The sequence below is a fragment of the Chiloscyllium punctatum genome, chromosome 1 (genome assembly GCF_047496795.1).
Source record: "Chiloscyllium punctatum isolate Juve2018m chromosome 1, sChiPun1.3, whole genome shotgun sequence".
Taxonomy (NCBI): Eukaryota; Metazoa; Chordata; class Chondrichthyes; order Orectolobiformes; family Hemiscylliidae; genus Chiloscyllium; species Chiloscyllium punctatum.
This window is the reverse complement of record NC_092739.1, coordinates 40,101,412-40,118,514: the sequence shown is the minus strand read 5'-3', so window position 1 is coordinate 40,118,514 and position 17,103 is coordinate 40,101,412. Positions and strand designations below refer to the sequence as shown.

Below are 17,103 nucleotides of genomic sequence, written 5' to 3'. Positions count from 1 at the left end.
CTACTCTCCCAGTTTCTCTCTCTGCCGTATCTGTTCTGATGATATCACTTTGCACCATTTTCCTCAACCATGTATTTCTTGCTACCACATTCCTCCTAAGCCATATTTGACCCATTTCCCACACCTCTACCCTTATCCCTTCCTTTCCCTTCCCTTCCCTCCCTTGTTCTCACTTTCCACTTCACCAGCCTCCGCTGCCATTACCTCCACCTCCAACAGAATGCCACCACCATAAACGCACTCCTTTCCCCTTAAGGATACCCTATCCACTTCTCCTCTATTGCCAATATCACTTCATACAGCACCTTCCCATGCAATTACAATTGTCCACTTATTACCTCCCTCCCATTATCCAGGTTTTTGCACAAGCAGCATTTTGCACTTCCTTCAAGCCAGTCCACAGAAGGACTTATGCCCGAAACGTCGATTCTCCTGCTCCTTGGATGCTGCCTGACCTGCTGTGCTTTTCCAGCAACACATTTTTCAGTCCACAGGATTTGCTGCTTACGTTATTGTCCCCTCTACACGAGGGAGATGAAGTGCAAAATGATGACTACTTTGCTGAGTAATCTGCTCTATCTGTTAAAATGATCCGCACTTCCGGTTACCTGGCCGCTTTAACACACTATCATGTTCTTGTGGCAACATTTCAGTCTTCAGTCTGCTGCAGTGTTCCAGCAAAGTTCAATGCATGCTGCGTATCATGTTTCACCTAGGTACTTTACAGGCTTTAATGTGCAACATTGAGATTAACAGTTTCAAAGTATGAACATCTTCCTCCAAGTTCATTACCATCCCCGCACCTCTAGGTCTCGTTCTGTATTGGTCTATTGCTCTCAGTCAGACACTCTCATGTTTGGTGTTCTGCCTGATTCTCTCCCCTGCTGTCTCACTCTCTCTTTTTGAGCTACCAGCTCCATCTATTCATGTCACTCCTCCGTGCCATCAACACGCATACCACCTTTTCCCAACTGCTTTTAGTTATGAAGAAGGGTTACTGAAATTGAAATGTTAACTACCTTAACCCTTGTTTAAGAAGGGACTAAGGCAAAAAGTGGGAAATTATCAGCTGATTAACCTGATTTCAGTTGGTCAGATTTTGGAATCCATTGTGAAGGATGTGATACCTGAATACTTGGAAGTGCACGGTAAAATAGGGCCACGTCAGCATGGTTTCATCTAGAGGCGGTCATGCTTGACAAATCTTAGAATTCTTTGAGGAGGTAGCAAGGAAAGCCAATGGATATTGTCTATCTGAACATCCAGAAGGCCTTTGCCTATGAAACAGTGGGCCCTTATTTTACTTGGAGAAAGTGAGGACTGCAGATGCTGGAGTACCAGAGTTGAAAAATGTGGTGCTGGAAAAACACAGCAGGCCAGGTAGCCTCCTGTGCAGCAATGTACTGGCTTAGATAGAAGATTGGCTGTCTGGCAGAAGGCAGACAGTGGGGATAAAAGGATTCTTCTCAGGATGGTAGCCAGTGACAAATGGTGTTCCACAAGACTGTATTGGGACCACAACTTTTCACTTTATACATTAATGATCTGGATGAAGAAACTGAGGGCATTCTGGCAAAGTTTGCAGATGATCCAACAATGGTGGAGTGGCAGATAATATTGAGGAGATGGGGAGGCCGCAGAAAGATTTAGGCAGGTTAGGAGAGTCGGAAGAGAAGTGACAGATGAAATACAATGTGAGGTCATGCACTTTGGTAGGAAGAATGGAGAGGAAGTTAGAAATCTGAAGAGCAAACGGACTTGGGAGTTCTAGTACAGGTTTCTCTTAAGGTAAACTTGCAGGTTGAGTCAGTAGTTAGGCAAATACAATGTCATCTCAAGAGGACTAGAATATAAAAACAGGGATGTACTACTGAGGTGTTACCAAGTTCTGGTTGGACCAAATTTAGAGTGTGAGCAATTTTGGGCACAAGGATGTCCTGGCCTTGGAATGGCTCCAGAGGAGGTTGATGAGAATGATCCAGGAATGAAAGGCTTAACATATGAGGAACGTTTGAGGACTCTGGGATTATACTTGATGGCGTTTAGAAGGATGAGGAGGGGTTCTGATTGAAACTTACAGAATACCGAACGCATTGGATAGAATAGATGTTGGGAAGATGTTTAAATTAGCAGGATAGACGAGGACTCAAGGGCACAGCCTTAGAGTAAAGCGAAGACCCTTTAGAACGGAGATAAAGAGAAACTTCTTCAGTCAGACAATGGTGAATCTATGGAGTTTGTTGTCACAGAATGCTGTGGAGGCCAGATCATTGAGTATATTTAAGACTGAGAAGTTCTTGATTGCCAAGGGGATCAAAGGTTGCGGGAAAAAAATGTGGTTGAGAAACATATCAGCCATGATTGTATGGCGGAGCAGACTTGATGGGCCGAAGGCTTAATTTCTGCTCCTATGTCTTATGGTCTTATTCCCTCCACAGGTGCTGCTGGATATGCTCAGGTTTCTTTCCTATGTTTTGTTTCCGATCTCCAGCTCTTTGTTTGATTTACTTAATTCAGTATCCTGTAACTGCTTTTTCCTAATTTCCTTTGATTACTTTAGCCCTAAGCATCATATCCAACTCTTTAAAAGCATTCAATATTTTGGCGGTGAATTTCACAGGCTTACCACTTTCTGTGAAGAAATTTTTTCTCATCTCCATATTTCCTTTGCATGTCCTGTCCCAAAACTGTAGTTTTTAAAAATATACATATTTATTCACACAATGAGTGTTACTAGCTAAGACAGCATTTATTGCCTATCTCTAGTTACCCAGAAGGCAGTTAAGAGTCAGCAACACAACTGTGGGTCCTCGGAACACTTCAACCCCATGGCATCAATGTGGACTTCACCAGTTTCCTCACTTCCTCTTCCCCCATCTCACCCCAGCTCCAACCTTCCAGCTCAGCACCACCCTTACGACATGTCCTACCTGCCTATTTTCCTTCCCACCTATCCACTCCACCCTCTCTGACTTATCACCTTGATCCCCACCCCCATTCACCCATTGTGCTCTTTGCTACCTTTCTCCACCCTCCCCTCTGACCTATCACCTCCATCCCCACCCCCATTCACCTATTGTACTCTATGCTACTTTCTCCCCCCCCCCCCCCTCTCATTTATCTCTCCACCCTGCAGGCACCCTGCCTCTATTCCTGATGAAGGGCTTTTGCCTGAAACGTTGATTTTCCTGCTCCTCAGATGCTGCCTGACCTGTGCATTTCCAGCACCACTCTAATCTAGACTCTGGTCTTGAGTCACATTTAGGCCTGGAGTCACACAAGCGCAGCAGATTTCTTTTGCTAAAAGGCATTAGTGAACTAGCTGCATTTTTATAACAATTGCCAGTGTCGTTCTTAGACTTGAATTCTCGATGTTTGTTGAATTCAAATTCCATCAACTGTCGTGGTATGATTTGAACCCGGGATCACAGAATAATACCTGGGTCGCTAGGTTGCTAGTCCAGAGATGATACCATTGTGACATCTACTCCTCCACTCTTGCATCCAGAACTTGTCACCTTACTGCAGCTATAATCTAACTAGTGATTGATTAAGGCTCAGTATAACTTCCTAATGTTGGTATTTGATGCTTTGACTGATAAATTCAAGGATCCTGAATACTTTTTTTAAACATTTGAAACAATAACTGTGTGGTTATCATATGGAGTTAGTAATCTAGAGACCTTTAACTGCCCTCTGAAATGGCCCAGCAAGCCGCTCAGATGGGTCACTATCACTTTCTCGCTTTTAGGTATGGCCTGTTTGTTCTGGTCTTGTCACTGATTCCTACAAAATTTAAAAAAAAAGTCTTCTCAACGAGCTATACTATTTTCAAAGATTTAGGAGAGAGATCGGAGACTGGACTGAGGCATCTCTGATTCTCAACTCTTCAGCCAATGGAAACAGCTTCTATCTGATCCGTTTGAACCTGTCCATGATATGAACACCTCAAATGTCCCCCCCAGTTTGCTATTCTCTAAGGAGAGCAACTCCTAATTTCTCCAATTTGTCTACGTAACTCGTCCCTGAAATCATTCTCCAAAAACTTTTCTATGCAGTCAAAGTTTTTACATCCTTTCTAGTTTTTATATTGACAGGAAAAAACAGTTGCTGCAGATACTGAATGCTCATGCTTTTTACATGTTAATGATTATATAGCAGGATTAATCATTGCAATATCACTATATTATCCAGATATAATTACTTGGATATTCTGCATCCACGTTTTGAATTACCCAACCATGAGTTCATTTTGGACTTGTACAGTAAATGACTCCTGAAAATATGAATTCTTCCATTTAACTGTGGCAGTCAGTTTAGAATGAGTTGTACTATAAATAAAGACACTTTTTAAAACTATAGCTAATATTTAATATAAGCAATTTAGTGTATGTGCCCTTGTCATAACCAAAATTTAATTTATAGCTACTTTCTAAATTGGAAAGTAATTTGAATTAAACTTGTAATGGAAGATAGTGACAAATTTTACTGATGTTAATAAAGCATATCTTGCTTTAAAAATAATTATTAATATTTGCAGAAAAGCATATCTGGTAACATTAATTTTAAGAAAATCCTCTACCCTGGGGAAAAATAGCAACATTCATTGAGTTACTAAAACACTGATAACTTGCAAGTTTAGTTCTTTTGTTATTGGCTTTTAAATCAATCTCTTAGCTTGAAAATGTTTCAGGATTTCCTGCATTAGAAATAATAGAGGCACAATGCAACTTGCTTTCTAATTCTGAGATTTATATTTTAATTTGAATTAGATTAATGCTGCTTGAAGGACCTGACTGATGTTCTAAAACAACTTCAGATTTTGACATTTTTCTCTGTATAGCACTTAGAAAAGAAATTATAGGGGGAATGCAGAATGGCAACTTTCCATGTTTTTTTAATATTGATCTGTTTTATAGAAAAAGAATGTGTGGCCACTTGTATCCAGAACATGCAGCAATCAGAAGATCTTTTATCCCTAGAAATTGTTGAAATGTTTGCTGGACTGTCCTGTTTCCTTAAAGACTCCAGTGATATATCACAAGTTCTTTTAGATGATTTTAGGTCCTGCCAAGGTTATCAATTCCTTTGTGACCTTCTGCTCAGGTAAGTTCACAGCATAACTATTGTTTTTTTGATCAAACGTTATCCTCAATTATGTTTAGTATATTGTTTTAAGTTCACTACATCTGTTTAACTGTAAATGTATAGCGTGAGCACTGCTGTCATAACTTCGTTTGAGATTATACAGTGCCATATCTGCTTTTTACTAGTGAAACATTTATGAATTTTGATTCAAGATTTAATTATGAAGACTTCCTGAAAAAGTAGGCATGACAGATTTGAGGGGGCATTGGTTTATTTAATTTTCTTCTCCAGTTAAATCTGCCTTTTTCAAATAAATATAAAAAGAATTAGTGTTTCAGCGTGAAACGACAGGTGGAGAATACTGATGGGGATCATACTTCACATATAACAGGGCGAATACAGTCTATTAGATTTAGTTAAACACATCTGTAGAATTTTAAAAGTGATACTGTTTCAATACTTTTTAAATACTAGATTGAAACGTGCAAGATCCTGATGGGTCTGAACAAAATAGATGTGGAAAGGATATTTCCTCTTGTGGAAGGTTCCAAAATTAAGGGTCACAGTTTAAGACTTGAGAGATCTCTCATTTAAGATAGATTTGCTTTCTGAAAAAGGAACATGAGGTAGAAGCAGAACCGTTGAACATTTTAGTGCAGAGGTAGATAGCTTATTAGGCATGGAGGTGAAAGGTTAACTGAGATAGGCAGGAATGCAGAATAATCCTCAAGAGCAAGAGTGAAATTTGCTGTAAAATGTCTGTCTTGCACTTTACTAAAGCTGTTTGCAGAAATTGCATTTGAATGAAATAACATTCTGTCGTGTCTCTTTGTATAGTGGGTGTGAATAAATAAAAATATCTACTAATGAATGAATTAATATTTATATTAAACCCATCTAATAATTTGACTAAATATGCAATTCATAATGCCTTAATTCAAGCACTGACAAAATCTGATCATCTTGCTACCAAATTAATTAGAAGTTTAAGGATTGTATAACAAAGTGTTGGGCCGACTATCTGTCCTTTTGATCTATTCTCTTAGACTATATCCATTGCTCAATGAGCATCAGTCATGAAATACTGAAAAAAAAGTTGAAATATTGGCATCTGCACCACCTGCACAGGTTGGGTAGAATCTTAGTGTTGTTGGAACAGTGATGGCTTCAACAACTGATCAGAAATGTGGGCACAGCTCCATCTTGGCCATTTCCAGGACCTCTGACTTGATGTGGATGTTTTCTACTCAACCAGTTCAGAGATATTTTTATACACCTCTGGAGCAGATAGGGCATTAACCCGGGCCTCTTAGCATAGAGGTAGGGACACGACTACTACACCACAACAGCCCCTGCTCTGACTTGATGTGATGCGTATCAGACCATTAACTACATTGGATGTCAGTTTCTGGCCCTCAAACGGTGAAAATATGACCAGTAAAAGCCTGACCAATCAGGAATTGCCTCCTACCCTCCTCTTCCCCAGCTCCCTACTGGCCTGCTAGAAGTCCTCCAAAGTCTAAAGGCCGGTCTTCTCACCTAGCAAATCATCAACTTCTTCAATCCCCACTATTGGTAGAATGTCATTGGTGGCAGAATGAGACCTTTTATTGGCCCTTACTTGACTTCAGTTCACCTCTGGATAGGAAGGGTATCTGCTAACTTCTCACTTGCTGAGAGAATTCCATGGCATCACAAAGGCAACAGGTGCTCTGTCTCAGCCTTCATCCTGCTTCTATACCCCATCACTCCCATCATCTTTGTTTTAAAATTTTTTATGACTTCATCCGATCCTATCTCTATAATGTTCTCCAGCCCCACAGCTTAGAGATGTATGCAGTCCTGGCCAGTTGTGCATTCCTGATGTTAAAAGCTACAACATTAGTCACCGAGTCATAGTGTGGAAACAGACCCTTCGGTCCAACTTGCCCATGCCAACCAGATTTCTCGAACTAAGCTATTCCAGTTTGCCAGTATTTGGCTGATAACCCTGTAAATGTTTCCTATTTATGTACCTGTTCAAATGGTGTAACTGTATCTGCATCTGCCACTTCGTCTGGCAGTTCATGCAACATATGAGCCACCCTCTGTGTGGAAAAAGTTGCCCCTCCGATTTATTTTAAATCTTTGTCCTCTCACCTTAAAATGATGCCATCTAGTTTTGAACTCCCCTACCCTGGTGAAAAGACCTTGAGTATTCACCTTATCTATGTTCTTCATGATTGAATAAACCTCTAAGGTCACTCCTCAACCTCCTACACTCCAGTTTAAAAAAAGGTCCCAGTCTGTTCAGCCTCTTCTTATGACTCAAATCCTCCAGTCCCAGTAACATGCTTATAAATTCTTTTTTTGCACTCTCTCCAATTTAATAATATCTTTCCTGTAGCAGGGACTCCAGAATTGTTCACAGTGCTCCAAAAGTGGCCTAACCAACATCCTGTATAAACACAACATGATGTCCAAACTCTTATACTCAATGGTCTGAGCAATGAAGACGGTATGCCAAATGCCGCCTTTACCACCCTATCTACCTGTGATGCAACTTTCAAGGAACAATGCACCTGAACCCCTGTTCGACAACGCTACCCAGGCCCCTACCATCAACTATGTAAGACCTGCCCTTGTTCGTCTTACTAAAATGCAACACCTTGCATTTATCCAAATTAAACTCCATCTGCCACTCCTCAGCCTATTGGCCCAATTGATCAAGATCCCTTTGTACTCTTAGATAACTTTTCCTGACTAGTATGCCACCAAACCTGGTGCATTCGCAAACTTACTAATTATGCTTCCTTATGTTGTCATCAAAATTGTTTTTGTCATTTTATATAAACAATGTATCCAGCACTGATTCCTATGGAACATCACTGGAAACAGGCCTCAAGTCCAATAAACAACCCTTCAGTACCACTCAGTCTCTTACCGTCAAGCTAATTGTGTGTCCAATTGGCAAAACTCTTCCCTGAATCCCATGTGTTCTAACTTTGTTAATTAGTGTATAGTGCAGAACCTTGTCAAAGGTCTTGCTAAAATCCATATAAGACTCATTTTACCTTTAGTTGGCTAGGCCACAGAGTTTGAATTTCTCTCTCTCAATGCGTCTCCCACAAATATTTCCTTTAAAGCATTTCTTAAAACCCAGCCTTAAGACCAAGCTTTTGCTTATCTGACCGAATATCAGTAACTGTATCTCAATGCCACACTTTGTTTTCTAATAGGAAGTTTCATAATGTTGAAGGCCATATATCAATATAAGTTAGTCTCCTGGTAGAAAATATTGAAGCTTGTTTTCGTTCCCCAGCCATCAGGTTTTTCAGTTTGAGGTGTTGGTGGTAGTGTAATGATTAAAATGATTTAAAAAAAAACTTAGTTTTTGCCATTCTGTTTTTCAAATGGGCTTTGCTTTAGCAATCAGGATTTCTTCTCTATACAGAATTATTCCATGTGTTTGGAGCATCTATAATGTATTTAGTACATTTCCACAATTATAAGGAAGACTCTCACTCAGTAATTTGTGCAGAGCACATTTAATGCATAGTTGGAAATAATTTTGAAAGATGTTCTGCTTTGATATGGCAGTTTCAAAGCTTTGTGCTTAACTGGATTTCTCTCTCTACTTCTATAAACTCCTCAAGCTACACTTCTGTTGCAGCACCCTCTCCACCCAATCCAAAAGTCCTTATTGAGATTCATGTTCAGTGACTGGTCCATTGAATTTTTTGACCTACTGAAATAATAATTAATTTATCAATTCTTCAGTTGTGTGGATGACTTGACGACAGCATTCGAATAAGGCCAAGTCATCAGAATGACTCAGCTGCTCATACACTGAAGGTCAAATTGGGGCCTATTTTGAACAATTTAAGGAACAGTTTAGAGAATTATCCCATCAAGTCATGTCATCTATCGACAGTCCACATCCTCTCGGTAACTTACTACTTAGTAATGTTTCATGCAGTAGTTGACAATAGAAATTGATTATACTGTGTGTATGTGTGTTTTAGGTTGGAGCAAATAAATGAACCTGATGCCAAAGAGGCCGTGAAAGACTTAGTTCAATTGGTGACCTCATTGACAATATATGGGATCAATGAATTGAGATCTACTGGCATAACTAGCGGAGCACCTTTTCTTCTGCCAGGATTTGCAGTCCCACAACCTTCTGGCAAAGGTGACGCTATCCGTTAATTCTCTGTATTAATATACAAGGTGACATCTTTGTGAAAATCTTGAACAAATTTTCTTCCTTATTTTGATTGTGACATTATAATTTTCCTTCATGTCAACCACATTTTATTGCATGTTACTATGGCAGAAATTATGTTTCTGTTGTTATTTATCTTGATATAGAAGTTTGTTCATCACCTTTAATGCACACTGTCTGTCTTGAAATTAAGTACTTTAATTAAATGAATATTGCTTTACAGCAAAATAGTTTTCGGATTATATAATTAAATGTGTTATATGTGTTTATGTATTTGAGTTAGGTTCCTGGATGCATTATAAGAGCTTCATTTTAAATAATGGCATGCTCTAAACTAGTATATATTTTATTCCAGCCATTAAGGAAAACTGATCAATCCATTGTAATTAGGCAGTTGTACTTGTGGGGGGTAAAAGCTAAGATATTGCATCTAAATGCATTGATTGACATTAAAAAGTTGTCAGAATAAAATTTTAGAATGAACTAGATAAGTCATATGCTACTTAGTGCATATCAGAAAATATCAACAATCAAAAAAAAAAGTGCTGGAGTAGCATTACTCAAAAAAAGCTCAGCAATAAAACAATTGACTGGGAGTTGAATGTCGCAGGATTTCGAAGTTTCAGGTGTGATAGAAAGGGATGTAGAAAGTGGGGGGGGTTGCATTACTGGTAAAGAAGTGTCTCTCAGTTTTACTGAGGAAGGATACATCGGGTGACTCGTGCATTGAGGGCAGTATGGGTGGAATACAGGGATAGGAAAGGTGAATTCACAATGCTGGCGGTATACTACAGACCTCCCAACAGCCACTGGGAGATATGGGAAAGAATATGTAGATAGAGTTTGGAAAGATGTAAGAACAGCAGGGTTGTTGTGGGTATTTTTAATTTCCTCTATATTCACTGGGATTCACTTTGTGCTTAGGGCTTGGATAGAGCAGAATTTATGAAGACCATTCAGGGTGATTTCTTGACACAGTATGTAAACAGTCCAACCAGGGAAGGGTTTATGCTGGACCTGGTTTTGGGAAATTTTGGAAAGCCTGGTCAGGTGAGTGAAATTTCAGTGGGAGAGCATTTCGGGTGTATGACCGTAATGCTGAGAGTTTTAAGATTCTCATGGATAGAAATAACAGCAGTCCTTGGGTAAAGGTGTTAAGTCGGGGGGGAAGTCGGACTAGAGCAGTATTAAGCGGGAACTGGAGAATTTTGGTTCGGGGTGGCTGTTTGAGGATAAATCCACATCAAACAGCGATTGATAAGAGTTCAGGAGTGGCACATTTGTGCGAGAATGAAGGATAGGTATGGCAAGTTATATGAGCCTTGGATGACCAGGCATGTTATGACTTTGGTCACAAAGAAAAACGAAGCATACATAAGGTCTAGGATAATGGGAACTGATGAAGCCCTTGAGGTATATAAGGAAAGTAGGAAAGAACTTAAACAGGGAAGTAGAAGGGCTAAAAGGGTTAAGGAGAATCCCAAGGCTTTTTAGACACATATAAAGCAAGAGGGTAGCCAGGGAAAGGGTTGGCCCACTCAAGAACAAAGGAGGGAATCTATGCGTGGAGTTGGAAGAGATAGGTTTTTTAATTTATTCATTTTGTGGGATGTTGGCGTTGCTGGCTGGCCAGCATTTATTGCCTATACTTAGTTGCCTTTGAGAAGGTTGTGGTGAGCAGCCTTCTTGAACCACTGCAGTCCACCTGCTGTTTGTTGACCCACAATGTCATTAAGAAGGGAATTCCAGTATTTTGACTGTGACAATAAAGGAACAGTGATATATTTCCAAGTCAGAATGGTGAGTGACTTGGAGGTGAGGTCCTAAACGAGTACTTTGTCGGTATTCATCAAAGAGAAGAAATTGGTGGAGGATGATCTCAGGGAAGGGAGTGTTGAATTTCTAAGCTATTAAAAAGGAAGAGATGTTGTCGGTCTTAAAAAGGATTAAGTCCTGATGGGATCTATCTCAGAATATTGAGGGAGACGAGAAAAAGTTGCTGAAGCATTGCAAGACATCTTTGTATCCTCTTTGGCCACAGGTGAGGTCCCAACAGACTGGAGAAAAGCAAATGTTGTCCTATTATTTAATAAGGGTAGCAGGGGTAATCCTACATAATACAGGCCTGTGAGCCTCTCACTGGTGGTGGGGAAATTATTGGAAAAGATTCTCAGGGACAAGATCTATATGCATTTGGAAGCAAATGCTATTATTAGCAATAGACAGAATAGTTTGTGCGGGGATGTCATGCTTCACAAATTCGTTTTTTTGAAGATGATCGATGAGGGAAAAGTGGTTGATTTTGTCTACGTGGACTTCATTAAAGCCTTTTGACAAGGTCCCTTCTGACTGACTGGTACAAAAGGTGAAGTCACATGGTATCAGGAGTGAGCTGGCAAAATGGATACAGAACTGGCTTAGTCATAGGAGATAGAGGGTCACAGTGGAAGGATAGTTTTCAGAATGGAGGGTTGGGATCAGTGCTGGGACCTCTGCTGTTCGTGACCTACATAAATGATTTGGAGGAAAACTTGGCTGGTCTAATTAGTAGGTTTGTGGATGATGCACAGATTGGTGGAGTTACAGATAGTGAGGAGGATAGTCAGAGGATACAGCAAGATATAGATCATTTGGAGGCATAGGCAGATGCGTTTAATCTGGACAATTGTGAGGTGACATATTTTGGAAGGTCAAATACAGGTAAAATTATACAGTGAATGGCAGAACCCTTAGGAGTATTGAAATGAAGAGGGATCTGGTTGTGCAGCTCCACAGATCACTGAAGCTAGTGGAGTAGGTAGGAAAGGTAGTGAAAAATGGCCTATAGCGTGCTTGCCTTCATTGGAAGGGGCATTGAGTATAAGGATAGACAAGTTATGTTGCACCATTATAGAACTTTAGGCTAGCTTGGAATATTTCATACAGTTCTGGTCACCACATTGCCAGAAGGATGTGGATGCTTTGGAGATGGTATAGAAAATGTTTACTAGGATGTTGCCTGTATGGGGGATTTTATCTATGAAGAAAGATTGGATAGACTGGGTTTGTTTTCACTGGAATACAGGAGGTTGAGGGGGTGACCTGATCGAAGTTTAAAAGATTGTGAATGGCATAGATAGAGTGGATAGTACAGGTTGTTCTGTCCTAAACGTGTGTTTTGTTAATGTGAAGTGGCTGTAATGCAATTAATATATTGGGGGTACTGTTTCTAAAATGCGAACTTTTAAAGCATATATTGGTACTTTTACAGCATGTATTTTTTATAATGCGACTCCAGCCCCATTAGTTTATATTGTGCCTTTATTATGCAATTTTCTTATAACATGGGTTTGCACGAGAAAATGAAACTGCCATGTTGTGGCAGAACCATCTCTGAGGCTTTTTCCCACGATGGAAGTGTCAGTTACTAGGTGACACAGGTTCAAGGTGTGGAGGTGGTGGGGCCAAAGTTTAAAAGAGATGTGCAAAGCAGGTTTTTCACACAAAGGGTGGTGAATGCCTGGAACGTGCTACCAGAGGAAGTGGTGGAAGCAGTGGTGACATTCAAGAAGCATCTGCGCGAATACATGAAAAGGAAGGGAATCAAGGGATAAGAATCCTGCAAGTGAAAACAGTGTTGGTGTGGAAAGGCAGAATGTATCGGCACAGGCTTGGAGTGCGAAAGGGCCTGTTCCTATGCTGTATTTTTTTTTTGTTCTCTCTGTACTAGAACCTGAGTATTTAAAAATGGACTTAAGTGAAAATTCAGATTTGTCAAGTTTTGTAAATAATTCCAAATTTGACAAAACTTGGGAGCCAGTACTAGGATGGGAATTGGGAGCATTTTGGTTATGAAACCCTTAGCAAATTCTGCTGTTACTCCATTTATTATTTAACTGCATGGTGTAAAAGTGCTGTCTATTTTCATTTCTTGGAAAAACACTTAACTCTATTTTGTTGTTTTAATTAAATACACTGAATTTGGAAAGAGGTGATGAAATTGTGCATTGAATACTGTTATTTTTCTCTTTAAACCAGGTCGCACAGTAAAAAATTTCCAAGCATTCTCTGTTCTTCAAATTGCCTTCTTAAAAGCAAAGTCGAGCCATCTTGCCAGAACCATCCTTGATGCTATTTCAGACCTGTATGTTGCAGATAATGCTAATTACTTCATCCTAGAATCACAGCATACACTTTCACAGTTCGCTGAGAAGATTTCCAAAGCACCTGAGGTGCAATCCAAATACTTTGAAATGTTGGAGTTTATTATCTTCAGCTTAAACTATATTCCTTGTAAAGAACTAATAAGTATCAGTATCTTATTAAAGTCCAGCACCTCTTACCAATGTAGCATCACTGCAATGAAGACACTTGTGAAATTTGCTCGCCATGATCCTATTTTTAGAGATGTATATCGAGAAGTTGGATTGCTTGAAGTGATGGTCAATCTCTTGCACAAATACGCTGCCCTATTGAAAGAGCCCATTCAGAGTTTTAACGAGCCAGGTAAATCTATGTATTATCTATATTAATGCTCATGTTGTTTTTAATTATGGAAGTTCCAATTTTGAGGTGGCCATTATCTGTCATACACAATGAATTTCCCAAGTGCCTGTATCACTGGAGCTCCTCAAATGATCTTTGCACTGTCCTGTGTGACCTATTAAAAACATTGCAATTAGCTCTTCCACTTTTGCTGGGTATGATTGCATGTTACCTCCTCACAATACTTGGAACTGTCTGGTTGATACATTTTACACATCACAGATTGCTGGCTTGTTCACTATCAAAATTGCTGCTGTTGCTTAGTTTTTGTTCCTGAGTCTTGTTAGTTTTTCTGTTGTTTGCCAGAAGTTTACTCTCTGCCAGGGAATAGGAAATGTCTATTGACGACAGAGCAGACATTTGAGTGTGGGCCTGGCCTGATAGACCTGCAGTATTTGATTTTCAGCATCTGCAGTCATTGTTTTTACCTTGTTGATTTTAACCCTACTGCGAATCCTCTTGCAAGGATGCCTGCCTTGAAGAAGTTTTCCTCCTCTCTCTACAAGAATCTCGGAGTCCCTCTCCCACTGCAACCCCCAGGTCATTTCCTCTGCTCTGAAGCTACTTCAACAGCTTCCTCATTTCCCCTTCCCCCACCTCATCCTAGTTTCAAACTTCCAACTCAGTTACTGCCTCCTTGACTTGTCCGACCTGCTTATCTTCTTTTCCACCTATCCACTCCACCCTCTCCTCCTTGACCTATCACCTTCATCTCCTCCCCCACTCACCCATTGTACTCTATGCTACTCTCTCCCCACCCCCACCCTCCTCTAGCTTATCTCTCCATGCTTCAGGCTCACTGCCTTTATTCCTGATGAAGGGCTTTTGCCCGAAACGTTGATTTCGCTGCTCGTTGGATGCTGCCTGAACTGCTGTGCTCTTCCAGCACCACTAATCCAGTATTTGATTTTCAGCATCTGCAGTCATTGTTTTTACCCTGCAGGCTATTGCCTGCCTGATAGTAGTACAGCACGAACATTTGATAGTGTGGAACCCACATTGGTATAACTTCAAATATTATAAGAATTGTTTATGACTTCTTCAATATGAGCGTCCTTGTAGGGGGAAAAATGCGCATAAATTTGGTGATGAAATTTTTATTTGTATCCAATTTTGATAGTGAACAAGCCAGCAATCTGTGGTGTGTAAAATGTATCGACCAGACAGTTCCAAGTATATGTGAGGAGGTAACATGCAATTATGCCCAGCAAAAGTGGAGGAGCTAATTGCAATGTTTTTAATAGGTAACACAGGACAGTTCAAAGATCATTTGAGGAACTCCAGTGTTACAGGCACTTGGGAAATTCATTGTGTACGACAGAGGGAGGAAGATGTAGTCTCCATGTTAATAGTGCAGCAGTTAGCTGTATTGCTGACAAGGCATTTGAATTCAAATTCTCTATAGCTGGCTCATTGAGGAGGTCAGGGACAATTAAATGGTTCTGTGCTTATGGAGCTTAGAAATACTAGGAATTAGTAGGTAGTTAAGTGTTGGTTCAGCACTAAAAGAAGTCCTTAGAAACTGGGAAATCAGGAAGATTGCTGACTCCATTGGGGAAAACCCGGAAGGGGTTCACAAAAAGCTTATGACCATCAATAATTTAGTGCAGTTGAGAAAATGGATGTTGTGAAGCTCAGAAGCAATTTTTGCTTGATACTGTTGCTCAGGGAAAGTCCCAGGGGCAGGACTGGCTCAGTGAAGCTAGATGTCCATGAGGAGCTCGAAGTATGCTTTTGAATGAGTACTGATGAAAACTTTTGAAGTCCAGGGAGCTTAGACTAACTAAATCAACCAGAACGGGAGCGGTTATTGAGACCATCTATAATAGAATGGCTCTTCAGAGGAAATTTCAATAAAAGTAAAGTATTATTATCTCTTAAGTAGTTTAATGAGACTTGATGATTCATTGTGTCATGAGCATTGGGAGGGAATTGCTGAGGAAGCATTTGTTAGTTGACGGTGATGAGATGTTCTGTCATTAAATTTAACATGTTAATTCTGAGTGTTGGAGTGTAAATTGCACTTGTATTATATAGATTGTGCTACTTTTCTAACTTGTATCATAATGCTTGTTGTTTGTTCAAAACTGTGCAATCTTGCAGCTTTATTATTTTACTAAGTGCCTTGGATCTCGCACCTTATCTGCGTTGAAAAATAAAATTGGTCTTTGGCTAAGTTGGATCATGACTTTGGTCTGTTCCAGGATCATAACTCATTGGATTATAACCACAGGTCAAAAAGGCCCTAATGGGAGTTATATCTAGCCCTCCTAGCAGTCGTAAGGCTGTCGGGCAGAAAATAAAATGAGAGATTTTTTAAAAAAGGCACTATTACAATAATCGGGGGGGGCACCATCAGTGATGGTTTGGGAAAATTTGATTGATAGCAGAAAGAAAAGAAATTCCAAGAAAAATGTGTCAAATTTCTACAAGATAGGTTTTTTTTTTGGAGCAGCTTGTGGAAGAGCCCACTCGGGAACAGGCAATTCTGGATTTGGTGATGTGCAATGAAGCACTCTTGATTTAGGAACATAAAGTGAAGGAACCCCTGGGGAACAATGACCATCATATGATACAATTCACCTTATGGTTTGAGAGGGCAATGCTTTAATCAGATATATTAGTATTACAGTTAAGTAAAGATACCTACAGAAATGTGAGGGGGGAGATGGTCATAGTGTCATAGAGATGTACAGTACAGAAACAGCCCCTTCAGTCCAACTCGTCCATGCTGACCCAATATCCTAACCTAATCTAGTCCCATTTGCCAGCACTTGGCCCATATCCCTCTAAACCCTTCCTGTTCATATACCCATCCAGATGCCTTACAAATAATGCTTTTGTACCAGCCTCCTCCACTTCCTTTGGCAGCTCATTCCATACACTCACCATCCTCTGCATGAAAAAGTTGCCCCTTAGGTCCCTTTTAAATTTTTCCCCTCTCTCACCCTAAACCTATGCCCTCTAATTCTGGACTCCCCCACCCCAGGGAACAGGCTTTGTCTATTTATCCTGTCCATGCCCCTCATGATTTTATAAATCTCTGCGGTCACCCTGGGCCTCAGACACTCCAGGGAAAACAGCCCCAGCCTATTTCAGCCTCTCCCTATCGCTGAAATCCTCCAACCCTGGCAACATCCTTGTAAATCTTTTCTGAACCCTTTCAAGTTTCACAACATCCTTCTGATAGGAAAGAGACCAGAATTGCACGGAGTATTCCAAAAGTGGCCTAACCAATGTCCTGTACAGCTGCAACGTGACCTCCCAACGCCTATATTCAATGCTCT

At 40.2% G+C, this 17,103-nt stretch overlaps 1 protein-coding gene across 9 annotated transcripts in view; it reads left to right on the top strand.

Annotated features, from left to right (window-relative positions):
- Window positions 1-17,103, top strand: part of wdfy3 (WD repeat and FYVE domain containing 3) — a 406,146-nt gene that overhangs the window by 126,789 nt on the left and 262,254 nt on the right. For all 9 annotated transcript variants that reach the window (XM_072594588.1, XM_072594809.1, XM_072594597.1 and 6 more), the window contains exons 7-9: window positions 4,920-5,106; window positions 9,093-9,259; window positions 13,310-13,777. In XM_072594588.1, coding sequence (XP_072450689.1) covers window positions 4,920-5,106; window positions 9,093-9,259; window positions 13,310-13,777 — 822 coding nt within the window. The remainder of the gene's footprint in view (window positions 1-4,919; window positions 5,107-9,092; window positions 9,260-13,309; window positions 13,778-17,103) is intronic.